We start from the raw sequence: 21,142 nt of genomic DNA on the forward strand, positions 1-21,142 counted from the left end.
TAGCTTAAAACTAATATTTTTCTATCATTTTTTGTTTGGTCTTTCCATTTTGATTAGATAAGATTTTTTTATTTTTTGGTTAATCATGAGATTATGCACATTACGTTGATGATTATGTAGAAAGATTATCAAGCCATTTATAATACATATTGAATTATCAAACTAGTTATATATCATATGTCCGCAATGGATTTATCCATTAGCAAAGAGTACTAACAATTGCAAATTTTCGAATCCTTTATAATTACGTACACATGCTTATATGAGATAAAAACCAAATTCAGTTTTTATTTATTTTTTATATTTTTATATTTTTTTAATTAGAGAAAACCTACACATGTCTGAATGCAACTCATGATTGTCTCATACATATAGTCATATATTTATTAATTTATTTTATATAATTAAGTTTCCAAATAAAGGGTATAATATCCCACTTAGCTACATTAATATAGTTGTTACCCCCAATAATTAGAAGTATAATATGAGGTCTTCTCTGCTTGCACTAACGATTATTAATTATTAAAGTGTATATAATAGAGCCACTTAATGATATCAGGAGTGAGAAAACGTCACTTCTTTGAAGCCACTGAAAATATGATGCATAATAACGTAAAGTGGCATTACTTAGGGTCACGAACAATATATTTCTTTAATTTGAAAAGATATATAATGTGTTAGACTAGTGTTTCATGTGATAATTGTTGAAGATCAATTAGAAAATGCAGTGGTCTTTTTTTGACTCTAATGAAATCCCTTCTCTTCTGGAAAAGTTGAGTTATTTTTAAACCTTTTTTTTTTTTTTTGGTTAAGGGATCAGTTTCGTTGTTGCCCGTTGGCTGCGTCTCAACAATTTTTCCATGAAGTCTTAATTGCAAGTTTCAGGAAACATATATATATATATATATATATATATCATAAAACATTTTGGATTGATACACTAATTAGATAATTCTGAAACTGCCTCAGTATATACTAATTAGATAATTCTGAGACTGCCTCAGTATATAAACATATATATATATATATATATTTTTTTAAATCTACAATATGTAATTTCATGAAAAGTATGAGGTCAAAAGTTAGTTCTCGTGTTTTTTGTAATATTATTTCTTTCTCTTTTCATAACAGTTAAGACTTGCACGTGCCTAATTTTATGTAAAATAAGTAGTAATTGATGAAGAAGTTCCTTCTTAAATACTGGCTAGTATTATCAAGTTGTTCATATATATGTATATATATATATATATATTTAATTTGCTGAAGAGCAAAATTAATTAAGCATTTTGAAAATATGAAATTTTGGATTCCAATAGGCAAAAGCTGATAACATATTTGCATGCATCCAACCTTTTTTCGGTGGCTGGTATGTCCTACAATAATAATTGATATATATCTTACTTTTCCTAATGTAAGAAATTAGATTATTAATGTTCCCCTCTTTAAAATGGATGGAATCTTGTTTTTATTTTCCTTCCCTATTCTTTATCTTAAAAATATGTATATATATATATATATATATATATATATTCTTTTGGTTTATTTAATAATTTTTTGTTATATTTATAAATAAGATGATATTATATCAACGATGAATGGACGAAGATAAAAATAGAAAAAAAGAAATATTTGAGAATGAATACTGCAGATTCATGGACAGTCAAGACAGAAAGTTTTGGTGGGGAATGAATAAACACCTGCTCAAGTTGAAACCTTCCTGGAAAATAGCTTACACAATTAAGGTCAAGCGCTCGTGAACTATATCTAACTAACCACTTTCTTGTTTTATTTTATTTTTTCTCCCATTGTTATGTGTCTTAATAGTATTCTTCTTTTTCTTCCGATTCGCATGTCCATATATGGTTATCTTATTATGTATATCCTCATACTTTCAAACCCATCGATATATATGCCTGAAATTATATAATTTCTTTGGTAGCAAAGTCTTAATCTGCTTACCCTTTTGTAATGCATTATTAAGATACGTATATTATATACTATGTATCCAAGATAAAAGGATCATGAAATCCAAGGTCACGTCCAGGTGCAATGGAAAATCATTAACACACACACACACACACACACACACACACACACATGCACATCAATGATTACATTAATTTACATAATAATTGAATGTAAATGCTATTAACTATTATCCAAGCAAATTAAATTTACTTTCATTAAATTTATACCCTTCCTAGCTAGTTCCCGAATTCGAAAGCGAGGGTGTCTTGAGATTAGGTCCCAAATACCTAGCTATATATTATATATAAACGTGTCCCAAATTTAACTATATCGTAATTATTTAGAACACGGAGTATAGAAGTTCAACTACTTGAACACAAAAATTCACTGCAAATTAAGTTATTAACTTTCCAAATCGTTTTTTTATTTGAAGGAATAATTCGTATATGTGAGTGTGATTCATTGGTTAATTAGGCATGTTTTATCATTTTTTTGAAAGAACGAATTTTCTTATGAATATTTAATCCTAGCTAATTAATCTTGTCGATTGATTTACTTGTTGTACATACAAATTTAGAAATCATGAGCTGAAACTAGAAATATATATATAATTTTGATTGCTATGAAAAATGCTATACATATATATATATATCGTCTCGTATGAAGGCAGGATATATAATATTTGTGAAGAAGTATTAGATACCATTCGTTTTCTATGGAAAAAAGACTTATGTATAGAAGACTGAAATCATATCCTTTCAATCAATGGTTCAATAATAAAGTGAGCAGTTAGGAAAGTGTGCATACCTATCTATTTGTACAACTACAATAAGACAAATAATAGAAGAAAAGGTCTAAAATGCTATTCCGCCTCAACCTCTTCTCTATGAAATCATCATGTACTAGTTTTTCTATCCCTGTAGTTTGGCCTCCGTCTGTCGTCTCGTACTCTGCAGCCTCATTATCAATATATATTTAATTTCTTATGGAACACTCAATGAACCCCAAGAATATATCAATCCCATTCCAAGTTCAGCTGGTCCAAGATGACACAAGCTATAGTTTGCGGGGCTTCAATAATTAGAACTCACGCTGAAGAATGAAGACATTTAACTTTAACTTTAGTACTGTTTCTAAGTAAAATTATATTGAGTGTGTCCAAACGCACGTCATGGTTGATCATAAAAAGGTGTATATTTGTCTGTGGGGTCATATAATATTATATATATAATTAGATACTCTCAACTAATTTGAATCGATGTCTTCGTTATCATTGAGGGTGTCCACAAGGATGCCTCCATTTTAGACAAGAACTACTACATTTGGTGAATAATTCTTTGGTGGTATATATAATTAATATTACAGTTCTGTTTTGTCCACAGTTTGCCATTGTTTGAAGCATACCATGTGAAAAGGTCCCCAAAAAGTCTCATTATCTATAAATGATTAATTTAACTGAAAGTAACTTTTTTCCCTTTCTTTTTTTTGGTTTTCTGATGGCATTGGTTTCTTATGAATTATGGAAGAAAAATAAATATCGACCGTATATAGTTTTTGGTAACAATGGCAATGGTACTGTTGCTTCATCGTAGAATCCAAAAGGACCATTAATTCTGGCTAGAAAAATTTGCTGCAGGTATTCATCGTTGACTTAACGATAAATGTTCATCAGCATTATTGGTTGACTTTTAAGGATGAAAAATCAGTATTTGGAAAACACCATGAGTGAGGTCTCCATTTTCTGAAAGGCAATAAAGGCAAGAGATTCATCATCATCTTTTGGGAGATATAGCATTGGCAGCATTGGTGGCTACAGATAATTTATCAGCATTGACCAATTGTCTGCCTTGGAACTTCAATATGATCTCCACCTGAAAATTGTGGTTCAGGTCCTCTTCATGTTGGACATACAAAAACTGTCCAAAGGTGGAATTGAGTCATGATCATGATGATAGGCAGGACATGTGAAACATGGCCCCTCCAATTCGAACATGGAAACACTGTTGTTCGAATCACAATTTTTAATCATAATTGAGGTTAGATATTATGGGTTTGGAGCTGGCTGCTGAAGATTAATTATTGGATTTTTGAAAGAATTTATGTTATTGTAGAATATTGCATACAATACCTTAATTTGTTTTGTTTGCTGCAGGTACTCATAGAAGAGCTTTGACCCCACACACATACTACTACATATACACTAAAATGGAACTAGCCAACAGAAAACTAATGAAGAGAAAAGAAAAAGACTTGGAAATGACAGTGTGACCACAATTAATTCGATTTTTTTATATTTTTTCTGGATTTGGAAAAAGCTTCAAATCTCAAAGATTAATTGTGGCGCTAACACAGTTCTTTTTGCAATATAGCCTTGAGTTTGTGATGGAATGTGTGTGTGGTGCAAATGCTTCCGTCAACTGTCATAGTGTAGTACTTACTTGAATTAGGAACTAAAAACAATACATAAGCAATAACTCTCTCATGAGAACCCTTTATTTAGTTAAATGAGGAATGACAAATGCATAGTCATTAAATATATTGATAATTAATTGTTGTTTGAATTTAAATATAAAAACTTAGATACAACACATCTTTCATTTAAAAGGTTAGAAATTCTGGACTAGAAAATAATTATACAATCTAATTTTAAAATTTATTTTTATACAGCTTCTCAGTCCAATGAAAGATTGTCTTCAAAGATTTTACTATCCTAACAAGAAAGTAGTTTTTTTTTTTTTTTCCAATTTGAATGATTTATTTGCTTTTAGTTGTGGTTATCCTTTCTATTGATATAACATTAATTATTGCCAAAACATAGAGATAGGAATTGAAAAGATAATGTGGAAGATACAGAATAAAAGAGGGATGGATCCTTGTAAAGATACATGTACATCTATATCTATATCCATATATATATATAATAAATATATATAATTTGGAAAAGGAGATACATACTTGACCAGATGATAGGAACTACCACTTTGGGCAACTAGTATTTCACATGCTAGCTCTTGCACTGCCATTCTCCATCATGTAAAAGCGTTCTTAACTACTCTTTCTAGGTCTTGCCTGGTACAGCTTAAAAAAAAAATGCTTACTGTCTTGTCCTTCTCATCCAAAACTTTTATCAAATTCATTTCTTTTCTAAATAAATCTACTTGACTTAATATGTGTTTTCAGATTCTGGGGCCAACCCACCATTTGTGATTGTATACATAGAATGAGAAAGGACACATTTTGTGTGCACAAAGGCATGGCCATGGGAGTTCACCGAAAAAGGCATGGCCCTGGGATATGTAGAAGTGGTCCAAATATATATGAAATATTATGCCAGGTTAGTGGATCTTTTGAAGATGGTATTGATTCCCTTTGCCACCATTTCACATCGATTTGACCCTACCTTGTAACTTATTATCACATGTTAGTGTTTAATAGAATAAACATATCAAATCAGAAGCATTATAACCACCCATAGATCAAACATATACATATATATATATATATTAATTGTACTGAAATCATTAACTTTCAAAGCAGCGATTAAAGTCTTGATCTGTAATCTAAACTCTTACCCAAAAAAAAAAAAGAAAAAGAACAACAATCTAATAGGTGTGTCTAAATAGATACACTGCTTTTTAACAATCTTTTACATAATAATAGTAATCTTTCATACTCTAAAAAAATATGCCCTATGTATCCTCTCTAACTTGCTTTATTAACAAAGCCTCATCTTTTAAAACTAAAATTATGGACAAGGCACATGACTTACCCATCAATAATTTTATAATAATAATAATAAAATACTGATAAATCAAATAAGCTTATGAAAATAATTAATACTGCAGTTCAATGGATAAACTAGAGTATCATGAAGAATTTATGTTCAAAGACTCTACTACATAAATTAATAAATAAGCCTTAATGACACAAATAAACTTGTAAGTGTAAGTTAATTAATAATTATGACTAGTCCTTATAATATATATCTAACATCACCACCATTCCCTCATAAAAAGCTATCTCCATCTCCAAATGTGTTCTTCTGTGGTTCGGCTTGCATTCAAAAAATAAAATAAAATAAAATAAAATAAAAAAAATAAAAAGATGCTTTGATTTATCTCTCTGAACATTTTTTGTCTTTGTAACCCAATAAGAATAAAACAAATAAAAAGCTCACTTTCCATGTTTGATATGGATGGCTAATATAAAGAGATATTCAATTGTATATTCCCGTTCATATGTTTTTATCAAAGAAAAGACCAAAAAAAAAAAAAGAAAAAACAAAGTAGTTAGACAAATTAAGGAGAGTAGGAAGAGAAAACAAATTCGAAAACATGTTCTTTCATGAAAAAAGTAAATGTTCCGTTCGAACTTTATTTATTTTTTTGTGGTTTTCCCTTTTTTGCTGTAAGCTATTGTATTTCTTGGGCTGGCGACGCAGGCCTAGTATTTCCCTACTCCAGCCCAAGTAGCCCATGCTAGGCTCAGGTCTCAGATACTCCTGCTCCAGTCCAAATGGTTTCAGCCAAAGTAGCCCATGTCGGGCTCAGGTCTCAGATACTCCTACTCCAGTCCAAGTAGTAGTCCCGAAACTAAGGCTTAGTATTCTCCTAGTCCAGCCCAAGTAGCCCATACAAGGATAAGGCCTGGTCTTTTCCTACTTCCGTCCAAGTAGCCCATGCAAGGCTTAATGAGGTTTTCTTCTTTTACTCAATGAGATTTTGTTATCAGATCCCCCCCAAAAAAAAAAAAAAAAAAAAAAAAGGGAAAGGAGGTTTTGTTATGTATATAGAACCACCACCAATTAATGAGGTTTCGTTTTTTGTGTTGTGCAAAATTTAATACCATATCATTTTTCATATTATACAATGACTGGAAAATTTTAATATATTAATTAGAAAATATCAAAACATTTTAAAAAAAAAAAAATTTACAACGAAGGGTTTGCCATGGAAAACTAGGAGGAGGAGGTTCCTTACATGGTGGTCCAAAAAATAAACAAGGCCTGAGTTGAAGCATATATTGATTTGGGCCCACAATTTGGTCTTTGCTTTCTATATATATATATATATATATATCTATATATATGTATATATATGTATATTTGATTTGGTCTTTGCTTGGAATTTACGAAATATATAGAATAATATTCTTCAAAAATTTATATTTTACTTGTAACTTGGTTAGGGAAAAAAAGAAAAAAAAAATGATGCACGTGAAAACTATTCATACTTTAATTTGTTTAAAAAAAAAAAAGAAAAAGAAAAAAGATTGGTAGTCCTAACCACCCTACACCGTGGATCTCCAATTCTCAATTAGTCAATGCTTCTGATTGTTTTATTGCAAATGTCATCGCATAAAAAGAGTCCAAATTTTTTTCTTTATGTTTTTTTAATAATTAATCAATTGATGCGATAAATTGTCAATTAAATGTGATAATTGATATTAGTGGTTAGTGATTCAAATCTGTCATCCATCTCAAAAGGTTGATTTAAAAAATTTTCTTTTTCTTCTTTATAAATAAATAAAAAACAAAGAAAAACAAAAGTAAAAAAAAAAAAAAAAAAAAAAAGACAAGGTGCACACAGTAGGACTTGGCATAGAGGAGTGGACCCTCATCCTTCACCCGTGCACTGCTCTCTCTTTCTTTGAGAGTCTCTTTCAGGAATCTTTTTGAACTATTCTCTCTCTCTCTCTCTCTCTCTCTGCATTTTGAACTTGAATTCTTGGCTTGCTTTCTTTCTAATTCTTTTGCCGCTCTCTTTGTCTCTGTAGCTAAATAAAGTAATGGGAAAAAAACACCTAAAATAGGTAAAGAGCTTTTTTCTCTGTCTCGCTAGTTTTGTCTCAAAGCAAATGCTTGCAAGTTTTTCACTTTCTTCCTACCAAAGAACCTCAATTATCTGCCTCTTTATCTACTTCTCTTCAAACTTCAGTCTTCAGGTACTTCTCCAAATTTCTCTTCTTCTTCTTCTTCTTTATCTTATTATTATTATTATTATTATTTTTTTATCTGGTGATCCTTGGTTAATACTTACTGATACTTTCCCAGTGAAATTCTACATTTTTTTTTGGAGCTGTTTCTAGTTGGGTTTGTAGCCTCTGCGCTTTGTTTTTCCTCAGTCTGATTTTACAGTTTTTGTGGGGTTCAATATTTTGATATCTATTGTATTTTATTGATATGTAGGAACATATATAAAGCTCTATGCTTTTCTTGTGGGTGCTTAATGTTTCTTTATGATCTTCTGTTTTCTTTTCCAGATTGTCTGAAGTTGTTGATATTGAATTTCTTTTCTCTGTGTGTTTTATGTATTAAATTTAGCACCTTGGGTGTTCTAGTGAGCGTTCATTTTGAAAGAGAAGTTGCAATCTTTTCCCCTGTGCATTGTACCCATTTTGTTCATTTCCTTGCCGTTTGGTGTTTAATATAATAAAGTTGGTCCTTTTTACTTTCTTTGTTTTTAGCTGAGCCAACTTTTCAATAACCCCAGTAGAAATTGGATGGGCAAGAGTTGGCTAGATTAATATACGTGGAGGCTTGGAGTTGTTATACATTTCGAACAGTTCAAATTGGGCAAACTAGCTTTTGGTGCCTCTTTGTACGGTTCTTTTGGCTGGTAGACTAGACGCGTGTATTTTTTGATTTAGACGTTATCAAACAGGCTTCAGATATGTTGAGCCACTTTTTTGAGGACAACTTTTTAACAGTCCAGGTTTCAGAACAATCATGTTTTCCTTATTTAGGTTCTAATTCCTATTTTCCCGTATCAATTTTAAAACCTTAAGAACATGAGCCCACATGCATACATCTCTAAGACTCTTATTTGACATTGATGATTAGCTCTGGAAGCATCAACCTTGCAGTTAGCTGTCTAGATTGTGCTCACAGGTTTCTTTCTGACTTCTAGAGTTCCCTTTATTTGGAATTTTTGAGTGTCTTTCCCGTTTGTCCTCTGTGATGGCCGTATATGAATATATGGCAAGTACAATCTGATTTTTCTTTGTGGGGTTAAAGCAACAGCAATGCTGTTTTAGTTATCATCTTTAAATTAATAATATATGTAGCTACATCAACTGGACCTCATCTAGTTACAAGCCCATGCCATAACTAGACATTTGGTACTGTTGCTGAAAGATTCGCTTATAGTTAGCTGTAGTCTAACTCGTCTAACTCCTTGGCGTGTATAAGCTTTTTCATATCTTTAATTTTATTATGACTTTTCCAGTTACAGACTCTGAGAAGGAAGACTGATAGAAAGTCAGATGGAGCAGTATGAAATTCTGGAGCAGATTGGGAAAGGTTCTTTTGGCTCTGCTCTTCTTGTAAGGCATAAGCATGAAAAAAAGAAGTGAGAACCCTTCTAGTTTATGTCTAACGTCAATATGAGATAATGATATTTCCTATGTCTCTTTAACTGTTTCATCTCTTTCTTTAATGTACTTTCCTTTTTCTTGTTTCCCTCATTCATAGGTATGTCCTGAAGAAGATCCGCCTGGCTCGCCAAACTGATAGAACCCGCAGATCTGCCCACCAGGAGGTCACTCTTTTTATTTTGTTTTTTATTAGTTATTCCTCAAGACATGCTGAAATACAACCTTCCAGGCCAATTATTAGCTGTCCTTCAAATAATGAATACGTTGGATTAATTTTTTTCTTTCCATTTTTTTAAATAAAGAATATGCTTTGGTCTTGAAAATTCATATTTTTTAAATTTGAGTCACATTCTTTTTCTGCGATACCTTAGTAAATTAGTGTAATATAGTGGCATTTAGACTGTATCTTGATTTATAAATTAAATTCTAAGTTATCTTTTTCTATTATATTGCAGATGGAGCTTATTTCAAAAGTAAGAAATCCATTTATTGTAGAGTATAAAGATTCGTGGGTAGAAAAGGTCAGCATCAGCATCCATATATTTATTATGACTGCATTATTTACAAAGAGTTCACGCTCCCATTTATCTGTTGGTTTCAACAATTGACAGTGTCATCCTTTGTGACTTCCAGGGCTGTTTTGTATGCATTATTATAGGATATTGTGAAGGGGGAGACATGTAAGTTATTTTCATGCTCAATCAATTATTTGTTATCTTTAGAAATGTTTGGTCATGCCTATAGGATACGCTTCTACCACTTTTGTGACCTCTTCCTATTTTTTTTATTGTTATACAGGGCAGAAGCTATAAAAAGGGCCAATGGGGTTCATTTTCCTGAAGAGGTTGTTATCTCGTGGCCAAGTTTGAGATGGGGATATAAGTTTCTCACTGTTATGCATTTGATGCTTTAATTCATGACTTAAAATGTAATATCCATTTCTTTCTCGAAACTGAATACGTGCAGAAACTTTGCAAGTGGCTGGTTCAACTCCTGATGGCACTTGATTATTTGCATGCTAACCATATTCTTCATCGTGATGTCAAGGTCAGTAGAATTTATTAAAGATCTTGGTTACAACATATGTATGAAATTTCAGAATTTAAATTGATGGTGCTCCTAAATGATTCAGTGTTCAAATATATTTTTGACAAGGGATCAAGACATTCGATTAGGTAAAATATTGTTGTTTTTTTCTCCATTATGGTTATTACATATTCTATGTTTACATATGTATTCTGTTTTTACAAAGTACTAAGTGTATAATTCATATTGGATTCAGGTGATTTTGGCCTTGCCAAAATGTTGACTTCTGATGATCTTGCTTCCTCTGTGAGTGATACAGCTGATAAGTTTAACTATTTCTTTCCCCTTTGATTTTTCTCCATATTCTGTTTAATCTAAATGCTATTCCTACTATATGAGCAGGTTGTGGGAACTCCTAGTTATATGTGTCCTGAACTTCTTGCTGATATACCTTATGGTTCCAAGTCTGACATTTGGTCTTTAGGTGGTTTGTTCTCCTCTTTTTCTTAAGAACCTTAAACGTCATTGTTAACTTAATCATCATATGGTATTTACAGCCTCTTTTAACTTATTTATACAAATAAAATTTCATTTTCAGGATGCTGTATTTATGAAATGGCCGCTCACAAGCCTGCATTTAAAGCCTTTGTAAGTTGTTGAATTGCTGTTGGTAAAGTATGAAACATGCTGTCACTTTGCTATCTCTGTAATTCTGCATTCAATGAAATTATATTAAGAAAGAGGAATTGGATTAAATGCATTACAGAGAATTAGTTCTGGGAAATTAATTACTAAATAATAGATGTTTTCTGCACATCCACTTCTTGCTCCAATCCAATGTACTTGTTCCCATTTTATTTATTGCATTTTGTCTTTTTGTATGATCAGGATATGCAAGCTCTAATCAACAAAATAAATAAGTCTATAGTAGCTCCACTTCCAACCATGTACTCTGGTCCATTGTGAGTCTGCTTTCCTCTTCGTTTGCTTTATAGTTTTGTGATCATTGCAATTCATCTTTATTTTCAGTAATATTGAATTTTCACATTTTCAATTAGAAAATATGATGATAAACACTCTGCGATAATAACTGCAATCTTTTGAAATAACTTGCTTAATTTAGAACCGAATATATTTGTCTTGATTTATCAGATGGTTTGCATGATATGTTTTTAATTCCTTTTTGCAGTCGAAGTCTCATCAAAAGCATGCTTCGAAAAAATCCAGAACTTAGACCCAGTGTAAGCTCCATTTTTCTACTGATTTTATTGAAGAGATTTTCTTCTCTAGTACTAGGAAGTCCAGGCTCAAAAGTATATCATTGTTTGTGTGAAAATAAGTGCCTGAGCTGAGTCTGAGCTAAAACTTTTTCATTTGTAGTAGTACTCGATTAAAATTTATTTTCTGGAGTTTAGATCTGTAGTCCATCTTTGGTCATGTATAACTTTTGTGTTGTTACTGTCTATTGCTAGGAAGTGTGTTTTTCTTTTGGGAAAATTCACCTCATTAAAGTGTAACTCTATTTGTCCAGGCTTCCGAGTTACTTGGTCAACCACATCTTCGCCCCTATGTCCTTAAAATTCATCTAAAATTAAACAGCCCCAGAAGAAACACATTTCCTGTATGGTCCGAGTCCAACTATGTAAGGAAAACAAGGTTTTTGGAGCCAGACGATGTTTCCATTCATACTGTCGGTGAGAAAAGACAGTCATTCAGCAATGACAGGACCTTAAATCCTAGTATATCTGGAACTGAACGAGACTCACCTTGTTTTAACAAGAGGACACGAGACTTCCCAGGTTGTCTGCATCATAAGGTTGCAGAGTTATGTATTAGCAGTGTTGAAGAATATGATGTTGAAAAGACAGTCGCCACAAAGATTTCAACCGGTGTCAAAACTCCAAGACCAACACCAGCAAAAGCTTCTTTTACTCCCAGGAGACAGATAACACCATCTGGAATTCCTCATAACGGCTCAAAACGTGATTCAGTAAGTTTATACATGCTTGTTGATGTTGCTTATTTTTAACTTCCTATCATGACCGGAAGGAATGGACAGGTATTCATTATGGTAAAATTTATTTTTACTGAATATTTTTACTTGTTGTACAAGTTTCAATGGTTGATTAATTAATCACAAATCCTGCATTTGTAGCTTCCTATTTCATATATTCCATCAAGAAAATCTTCCCAGATAGAACGAAGAGCATCTCTTCCACTGTCAGTAAGAGCAGCTGCTCCAGATACTCCATTAGGTCTCCTTCGGAGCATGGAGTCTCCTCATATCTCTGTCAATGCCCCGCGAATTGATAAGATTGCTGAATTCCCCTTAGCATCTTCTGAAGACCCCCTCTTTCCTGTCCGTAAAACTTCACCATCAGCACAATGCTCATCTTCTTCACCAGTCAGTGTGGACGGGTCCATAACAAAGGACAAGTGCATGGTTCAGGTTGTGGAAACAGTCGCCTCCAAACCCAGCTTCACGGATGCAAACCGTGTAGTAGCTCCACAAAATGGCAGCCACTCCTCCGAACATAATCCTACTGCAGCTCCATCGAGCCGTTCATCTTCAGAGTCACAGCATCAGCGTCGGTTCGACACATCATCGTACCAGCAACGTGCGGAGGCATTGGAAGGTCTGCTAGAGTTCAGTGCACGTCTGTTGCAACAGGAAAGGTTTGAAGAGCTTGGAGTGTTGTTGAAGCCATTCGGACCCGAGAAGGTGTCACCGAGGGAAACAGCGATTTGGTTGACTAAGAGCTTTAAAGAGACCGCTGTGTAGAGAACCAAAAATAAGAAAAAAAGTCTCTTGACATTGTGTGATTTGTCTAACGTTGTACATAAATGGAACCTTGTAAATTAAAATCCTCTTCCATACTCAGAAGGAGGATTTGACTGGGGACTTAAATTATTGTGTCTAAAACTCTTTGTTTGGAAATTAATTACACAATCACGCCCATTTATTTGCGGTTTGGTGTTTGCATTTCATGTGTTTCTTTCTACAATTTTAATTTTTCGTTTTCTATATTAACTTGGGCCGTAGTCCGACGAGAAACTGGGCTAGATTTCGTAACAAAAAGGCAGCTGGTCCAACCTCGAGAAAACCTGACAAAGATTGACGAACATGGAAGAAACAGAAAAGATCCTACAACTCTACGACCTCCCATTTGCCGATCTCTTACTCTTGTCGTCGTCATCGTCGGAAGAGCTTGGCCCACTGGATGTAGTGAGAAGTGACATAATGGAAGCTCTAGGGCCCGCGGGCCCAGGCCTGTTGGCCATCAGCGGCGTCCCCAACGCCTCTGCTCTCCGCCGGCACCTTCCACTGGCTCGCAACCTCGCTCTTCTGGACGCGGACCACCGGAAACTCATTCTCAAGGTAATCAAATGATCAATTTCGCTAATCAGCAAATAAAGATAGAAACTTGTAAGTATTTTCTGTAATGAAATTAGGATTTTTTATTTTTATTTATTTATTTTTTTAAGAAGCACAACTTGGGAAGCGATGTTCCGTTGAAGGATCCTAGTAGAAAAGTTTCGTCCTTTGCAATGCAACTGAGCTATGCGTATGCCTTAGATCATACCCAATTGAATCCAGAACAAGATCTTCAACGTAGCGATAGTGATAAAGCAACAGAGTCCGTGGACAATGAATATAAGAATCTTGGAAATAAGTTGAAGGAATTGGGTTTCTGCATGATGGATCTAGGTCTCCGACTTGCACGAGTATGTGATAGAGCCATGGGAGGCCAAGAGCTGGAGCAGAGCTTATTGGAATCTGGCACAGCCAAGGGACGTCTCATTCATTACCATTCAGCTGTAGACGGCCACTTTCTTCTAAAACAGGGCGCTAGAAAAAACAGAGCTAAGCAAACCACTCGAAACCAAAGGATTTCTCAAGGAGGCTCTGGTGAGATCAGACCCATCAGAAGCATTCATTCTAATCTGTGGCAGCAATGGCACTATGATTATGGCATCTTCACTGTGCTGACAGCTCCCTTGTTTCTCAAGCCAAATTGTGTGGAAGGAGAAGAAGAAGAAGAAGAAGAAGGATTTGCGGATGGTGGTTTTAAGGAATTTAATGGTTATCCCAGTGGACATACATGTTTGCAGATATTTGATCCCAACAAGAACAGTGTTTTCATGGTGAAAGCCCCTACTGAAAGTTTTATTGTTCAGGTTGGGGAATCGGCTGATATATTATCCAAAGGGAAGCTGAGAGCAACCCTTCACTCAGTTGGCAGAGCTGAGGAGAATTTTCGGAATTTGAGCAGAGAAACATTTGTTGTCTTTTTGCAGCCAGCATGGAACAAAGTATTTTCCATGTCAGATTATCTCAAGAAACACATTGGTTTAGAATTAGAGGATCAAGTTCTGTCCCGTGAATGCAGTGAAGAGAAACGCATTGCTGAGGAGGAATTCAAGAAAATAGTTCCGCCGCTATGGTCACGGTTGAAGGATGGGATGACATTTGCTGAGTTCTCGCGTGAAACCACCAAGCAATATTATGGTGGCAGTGGATTGCAATCTAATAGATAAAAATAAATAAATAAATAAATAATAAATTGATTCTTTGATTTTCAATGTCATGATGCGAAGTGTTACTGAATTGGCTAATCATTTTTGTAATAAAAAACTGCATGAATATGAATCTTTTTCTTCACAACATTGACATTATTCTATTTTACAATTTCCCTTCTGATTGCATGCACCTTGAGCTTTGCGTTTCCAGCTCTATAGGCTTTACTGAAAGAATGGTACTTTCAACCATAGTTGTTGTACAAGTAACAGGAGGTTGAATCAAAAGAGGACAAGGAAGAGGAGATCGAATAGGCTCTAGGACTGATGAGATGGGCTTGTTCACGAATCTCCTACGTCGAGAAGAAGCACCTGAATCAGAATACGCTGCTTGGACTTTTGCACCTTCTACTCCTACATGCTTTTAGTTGCCTAGTTCGAAACACTAGCTAGTTTCTTAAAAAGAAACTTTATTGCTCCCTATCTGATGTGCTGAGTCTAGTGCAAAGTAAACTGTACAGCTTAATTTCATGTTACCGATTTGCATTCTCAATTTGCTATAACTGCAATACAGAGGCATCCAATTGGTTCAAGGATGGTTTCTATAAACCAGAAATAAAAAATTAAGTGAATTATTGTAATCTACTTTGGTGCACGTGTGAGGCTTCAAAATTTTTGGATTTGTGCATGTTACAATTTATCTTTTAATCAACTCTGCTTCAATCATATCTTGTTGATATGCCTCTTACTAGCAGCCTTTGAAACTTCGGAATAACAAAGGCAGTGCAGAAGTAGAATTCTTAGAGAGAGAAAGAGAGAGAGAGAGAGAGAGGGTGGGGGGCACATCACTTTGCTATTCAAAGCCTGGAAACTTATTTCCGTTGTCATTTTGCATAATGTATAACCTGTTCATTTTCTGCATAAAAACCCCATAATGCATATTGCCACACAAAGCGCGCAAACTAGTCTTTACTGCCAATTTGCATAATGCATATCCTGTTCTTTTGTGCATCAAAATCCCATTTCTGGATTTTGCCATACAGAGCGTGCAACTGACCTTTACAGTCATAATGTCATTTAGCAGTATAAAAGTAACAATACTAATTGCACATCTATGCTTTAGAATACCCACCATCATACTATCACTGTCATCTTATCCCCAATGTGAAACTTACGTTTAATGAAAGAAATACCAGTTTTTGAAAAATTAAAAAAAAAAAAAAATCTGGTGCAAAAATGTTGAATCTGCAAAGGAAAAAGATAAGTGCTAATGATCACTGGGAAAATGAGGCAGAAGGAATAAAGGTTGTCTCTTAGGTCAATAGTCATGGGGCTATGAAACAAAAGCCGTGTCACTCACATTGCTTCTTCTTTCATGTCTTTTTTTTTTTTTTTTTTTTTTTTGGGTCAGAGAAAACCTATGGAAAAAGGGATTTTATGCTTATAGGATGAAAGACCTATAATATTAGCTAAAAAAAAAAGGATGAAAGACCTACAAGGGTAGATGATGACGTGTCCAGGCACGCGTATTTCAGCATAGGTCCCTCTCCAGTTCTCAGCTTTGTGTCCTAAACTGTGAAGAAAAATGCTTTCAGGTAAATTTGTCTGCACCTCCAAACATGTCGGCCTTGGACGTTGCCAACACCTAACAACACAATCACTTGGGTCACTTTTACACCTTACATAGCCCCCCTCTCTCTCTCTCTCTCTCTGTCTCTCTCTCTCATATCTTATGTGGCACTGCATGGAGGACCCCATCTTGATAACTGGACCAAAAATTCTAGTTTTGATGATTTACCCAAAAAAAAAAAAAAAAATCTGAAAAATTGGCCCCTAAGATGTTAATCATATTCACCTCCTCCAAGGCTATTCGTATTTATTTGCTTCATCTTGCAAGACAGTGAGCTCGCAATATTGCCTAGGTGAAGAGGCATTTTAATTCGCAATCAAGAAAAATAAAAAATGAACAAAAAGAGGCACTCTTTTGCCTTGATAGGTGAACAGGCATTTGGTCATACAGCACCATGTCCTCGCAGCCTAAATTTGGAGGAAAAGTACCGACTTGAGTCGTCACTTCAATTGAACTCTTCGTTAAAAATTGGCCTCGACTCTTCTCATATGACAACAATTTGAAAACACGTAGCTATAACTCATTATGTCATGCTGATTAGAAAAAGAATCAATTTCATTTATTGTTCCAATTTTTGCATTTTTTTCAGCTATCTAAAAGGCTAAAAGGTTAAAATAAAATTATTAAAAAAAGGTGCTTTCCTACAATTTTTGTTCAAGGGATTGCAAAAGTGTTACTTACTAATCATATATATTCAATAGAGACAAAATGCAAATACTATTTGGCATTTGGATTATAAGGAAAAAGACACGCAGTCACGTGATCTGCACACTGTTTAGGCCAAAGATGGCAAAAACAGGTATACAAACCGCAGTGCTTAAGCCGCACTAATCAGCCATTTTACCTTTACAAGTTTTGATGAAAGTTGAAAAAAAAAAAACAAAGAAAAAATCTCGTGGGCCCATTTGGCTTTTCCGCATCGCAGCAACAAAAGGTACAATACCACATGACATTTGACCAAAGACAGAGAGACCCCCTTTATTTACTGTTGACCACACCTTCCTATATACGTCCGAATCCAAAGGGACCCAAACTCTAAAACCCCACTCACTCACCCATTCATCAAAATTTGGAGCTCATCAACTTCCTCCAAAAACAAAAAAGAAAAAGAAAAATTCGAATCCTCACCATCTTTATCATTCATGGAAGAGACTTTGCCTCTAAAATGCTCTCGCCGACCAGAAAACAGTCCCTCCTGCATTGCCCATCTGCCAGAGAGCCCAAGAGCTCCCATGGAGTTTCTTTCCAGGTCTTGGAGTGCTTCTGCTCTTGAAGTCTCCAAAGCTCTGGCTCAACTTCCTAACCCTCAACTTCCTTCTTCATGCATGGCTTCCAAGTCAGCAAACAGCTCCTCTTCTTGTACCGCAGCTTCTATACCTGAAGATATATCTGGAGAGTCAGAGGAGCTCCCAATGCTGTCTGGAAATCGGTTCTCTTTTGGTTCCTCAACTACTTCTCAGCTTGTTCTCGATCGTATTATGTCACAGTCCATGAGAGAGGTGTTCGATATGTTTCATTTTACTTTTTTATTATAAATTTGATTCTTAAAGATGAACAAAAAACTTACATTTTGTGGCTTTTAATGTTTCCTTTAATTTTTTTTATTTTTTTTTTCCGTGAACCAAACAGTAAATGTTCACTAAATTAAAAATGAACTTTTGCCCTTTTTTCAACCTATGCTTTTGTTTTCATTTTACATTTCTGTCGTTGGTTGGTTTGAAAGTGCTTTTGAAGTTTGTCTTTTGTGTGCTTGTTTGACCAGGAAGTATCGCCATTAACGTCCGGGAGGCTCTCACATAGCAGCGGACCTCTGAATGGTGGTTCTTTGACAGAGACAGACAGCCCTCCAGTATCTCCTTCTGAAGAATTCGACGACGTCGTTAAGGTAGGCCTCCCTCTGTTCCTATTATACTTCCTCAGTTTAACGTGAAAAAGTTTTTATGAAAATCCCTATATTACTTACTCCACACCACAGCCACAGGCAGGCAAAGCAGGGCAGTGTCTCAGCTTTCTCTGTCTCCATCTGCCAACCATACACCTTCTGATGCTATGGTTCCCCCCTTTGTTTTTCTTCTCAATAATCTCTGAATTTTTTTTTTTAATTTAATTTAATTTAATTTTACTTTTTTTGTTTTTTTTCGGTGAACTTTTACTTTTTTTTTTTTTTTTAAACAATAGTCCCAGCATAAATAATACAGAGATGCTTTTTGCTCCTTTCAAGAAAACCTTTGCCATTGTAAGTCTTTAAAAGGTGTCTTATCAACATAATAATAATAATAATAATAATAATAATAATAATAATAATAATAAGAGTGATACATGGAAAAGAAATTGGAAGCCAGTTAGATCACACTTACCTGAATCCAAGTCAGGCTCAGTCCTCAAGCTCAAGCACGCAAGGTCAAATCCTGTCTCTTCGGATAGAATGAGCTAAATATTAGCTCAGCAAGAACTGGTTTGATATAAATGGGTGATGAAATATTTTTTTCTGAAACTATTCCTGTTTTCTTTGCACGCTTGTTAATCAATCATGTGAATAAGTCTTCCACCATCCCAACAGTGTTAGAAGGGGAAAAAAAATTCCCATCCTGACACCGCTGCTGGTTTGGGACAGAAGCAGAGAAAAAGCAACATATTTCTGTGATCTTCTTCCTCCTATTCTCGAATCTCACCCTATGTATGTTTATTTTACTTGGTTAATAGCAATTAGAAAGTTAATGGTTACAACTGTTTCATCATTTAACAAGGTGTAAAACTGAGAGAACCAGAATATATTTCCTTAACATGTTAATATTGTTGGTTTTCATTTGCACAATGCAGTACTTCCGTTCCAACAACACCATACAGCCATTATTCAATAGCGGGCGCAGCAGCGCCGGCCATGTCAACGCCACCCCTGCAGTGGCCGGAACCAAGACAGTAGGAAGGTGGTTGAAAGAGAGAAAAGAGAAAAAGAAAGAGGAAACTAGAACCCACAATGCTCAGGTCCACGCCGCAGTCTCAGTTGCTGCAGTGGCTGCAGCTGTGGCTGCAATTGCAGCAGCCACCGCCGCTTCCTCTGCATCAGGAAAGAATGAACAAGCTGCCAAAACAGATACTGCCGTAGCATCTGCGGCCACACTAGTAGCTGCACAGTGCGCAGAGGCTGCTGAAGCTATGGGAGCTGATCATGATCACCTTGCTTCAGTGGTGAATTCTGCTGTCAATGTTCGATCTCATGACGATATCGTCACTCTCACCGCAGCAGCAGCCACAGGTACTGCACATTATCTGCAAACTACATTTTGCGCATTTATCTTATGAAGAAATCAGATAAAACTAAAATCTAAAGGGTTATAATAAAGAAAAGTGAGGGACTTTATTCTTCGTTAACCACAAAGGAAGCTCTTGTTACACGAGGCTAGTAGAGGAAAAGCGACTGAATTAATACATTGAAAGAAACCCTACTCTAGACTAGTCTAGAGAAGGAATCTTTTGTCACCGAATTGAGGGAGGTTTGAAAATATGTTTTGGAGCTCTATTGCAAAAAACCAAAAATAAAAATAAAAATGAAAAGATATTCATTCTCTCTTTATTTGCAGCTTTACGAGGAGCCGCAACTCTTAAGGCAAGGGCAATGAAAGAAGTGTGGAATATTGCAGCTGTAATACCAGTTGAAAAGGGAATTGGACTTGGGGTTTGTGGTAAAGGCAATAACTGTCATTCTAATAGCAGCAGCAGCTTTAGTGGCGATCTGTGCCCTGCTGCAGATAGTTTTCCTGTGTTCTGTAACCAAGATATCCTAGCCAAGGGTAGCGAACTCCTCAAACGCACCCGCAAAGGTAACATTTTCAATCCAATTTAATATTATTCTAAGAGCCTCGTCTCACTGGAGGATGAACAGTAACAGAGAGAATTGATCTGTTTATATATTATATATATAATGTGGTTTGCAGGAGATTTGCATTGGAAAATTGTGTCTGTTTATATTCACCGAACAGGACAAGTAAGATTTTTACTACAAACAGAATAAATCCAAACGCATATTCAATTTCTTTAATCTTAATTCTCACTTCGATTTTTAATCCTAGGTGATGCTGAAAATGAAAAGCAAACACGTTGCTGGGACTATAACCAAAAAGAAAAAGAGTAGGCTGCTACTATCCCAACTTGTTATAACATCTGTACAAATACAAAAAGCGTTGGGGGATTTAATGGGCTTTTATGACTTGTTTAATTGGGAGTGCAGATGTAGTACTAGAAGTCTGCAAGGACATGGCAGCATGGCCAGGAAGACACTTATTCGATGGAGGGGAACAGCGTTGTTACTTTGGGTTGAAAACAGAAACACGCGGGATTGTGGAGTTCGAGTGCAAGAACCAGAGGGAATATGATTTATGGACTCAGGGAGTTTCTAGACTTCTCTCTATTGTTGCCGAGAGAAAAAAGCAGGCGTTAAATTGATTTCGCATCTACATCATCGCTATATTGGCATACTAGGTTAAACAAGATTGCTCGTTTGTTTGTTTGTTGGTTTGTCTTTTTTTTTTGGGGGGCTAGGATAGGGGGCTAATTGCTTATTACTATGTCTGCCGTGGCTTTCTCTATCTGTAAATAAAGGGAAAAAGGTATAATTCGAATTGAATC

General features: G+C 35.0%; 3 protein-coding genes across 10 annotated transcripts; all 3 read left to right on the forward strand.

Annotated features, from left to right (window-relative positions):
• The first annotated feature begins 7,706 nt into the window (after positions 1-7,706).
• Positions 7,707-13,351, forward strand: LOC107426399 (serine/threonine-protein kinase Nek2). Of its 7 annotated transcripts, none has more exons than XM_060820394.1 (15): positions 7,707-7,911; positions 9,195-9,317; positions 9,440-9,506; positions 9,798-9,863; positions 9,976-10,022; positions 10,141-10,186; positions 10,309-10,389; positions 10,475-10,517; positions 10,625-10,674; positions 10,771-10,855; positions 10,967-11,016; positions 11,257-11,330; positions 11,558-11,609; positions 11,900-12,358; positions 12,524-13,351. In XM_060820394.1, exons 2-15 carry the CDS (start codon positions 9,232-9,234, stop codon positions 13,148-13,150), a joined length of 1,833 nt encoding a protein of 610 aa, XP_060676377.1. In that variant the 5' UTR covers positions 7,707-7,911; positions 9,195-9,231; the 3' UTR covers positions 13,151-13,351. The 7 variants fall into 7 exon arrangements, with proteins under 7 accessions (XP_060676377.1, XP_048336722.2, XP_048336724.2 ...); XM_048480765.2 differs by having other exon boundaries at positions 9,201-9,317; XM_048480767.2 differs by lacking the exon at positions 7,707-7,911 and adding an exon at positions 7,921-8,059 and having other exon boundaries at positions 9,201-9,317.
• A 129-nt stretch (positions 13,352-13,480) lies between these two features.
• On the forward strand, positions 13,481-14,945 carry LOC107426400 (uncharacterized). Of its 2 annotated transcripts, none has more exons than XM_016036577.4 (2): positions 13,481-13,747; positions 13,855-14,945. In XM_016036577.4, the coding sequence occupies exons 1-2, from the start codon at positions 13,493-13,495 to the stop codon at positions 14,905-14,907; spliced, it is 1,308 nt and encodes a 435-aa protein (XP_015892063.3). In that variant the 5' UTR covers positions 13,481-13,492; the 3' UTR covers positions 14,908-14,945. The 2 variants fall into 2 exon arrangements, with proteins under 2 accessions (XP_015892063.3, XP_060676380.1); XM_060820397.1 differs by having other exon boundaries at positions 13,858-14,945.
• Positions 14,946-17,329: 2,384 nt separating this feature from the next.
• LOC107426390 (VAN3-binding protein) lies at positions 17,330-21,140 on the forward strand. Its single transcript, XM_016036558.4, has 7 exons — positions 17,330-18,015; positions 18,279-18,401; positions 19,337-19,772; positions 20,098-20,337; positions 20,452-20,501; positions 20,587-20,644; positions 20,745-21,140. The coding sequence occupies exons 1-7, from the start codon at positions 17,659-17,661 to the stop codon at positions 20,957-20,959; spliced, it is 1,479 nt and encodes a 492-aa protein (XP_015892044.2). The 5' UTR covers positions 17,330-17,658; the 3' UTR covers positions 20,960-21,140.
• Positions 21,141-21,142: the final 2 nt, after the last annotated feature.

The sequence above is a fragment of the Ziziphus jujuba genome, chromosome 9, assembly GCF_031755915.1.
Source record: "Ziziphus jujuba cultivar Dongzao chromosome 9, ASM3175591v1".
NCBI classification, from domain to species: Eukaryota; Viridiplantae; Streptophyta; class Magnoliopsida; order Rosales; family Rhamnaceae; genus Ziziphus; species Ziziphus jujuba.

Coding starts and splice junctions, on each gene's coding strand:
- LOC107426399 (XM_060820394.1), top strand. CDS start 9,232: ATGGAGCAGTATGAAATTCTGGAGCAGATTGGGAAAGGTTCTTTTGGC. Junction 10,518..10,624: donor GGATCAAGACATTCGATTAG/GTAAAATATTGT, acceptor TATTGGATTCAG/GTGATTTTGGCCTTGCCAAA. Junction 11,017..11,256: donor AGCCTGCATTTAAAGCCTTT/GTAAGTTGTTGA, acceptor TTGTATGATCAG/GATATGCAAGCTCTAATCAA.
- LOC107426400 (XM_016036577.4), top strand. CDS start 13,493: ATGGAAGAAACAGAAAAGATCCTACAACTCTACGACCTCCCATTTGCC. Junction 13,748..13,854: donor ACCGGAAACTCATTCTCAAG/GTAATCAAATGA, acceptor TATTTTTTTAAG/AAGCACAACTTGGGAAGCGA.
- LOC107426390 (XM_016036558.4), top strand. CDS start 17,659: ATGGAAGAGACTTTGCCTCTAAAATGCTCTCGCCGACCAGAAAACAGT. Junction 20,338..20,451: donor CCTCAAACGCACCCGCAAAG/GTAACATTTTCA, acceptor TGTGGTTTGCAG/GAGATTTGCATTGGAAAATT. Junction 20,502..20,586: donor ATATTCACCGAACAGGACAA/GTAAGATTTTTA, acceptor TTTTAATCCTAG/GTGATGCTGAAAATGAAAAG.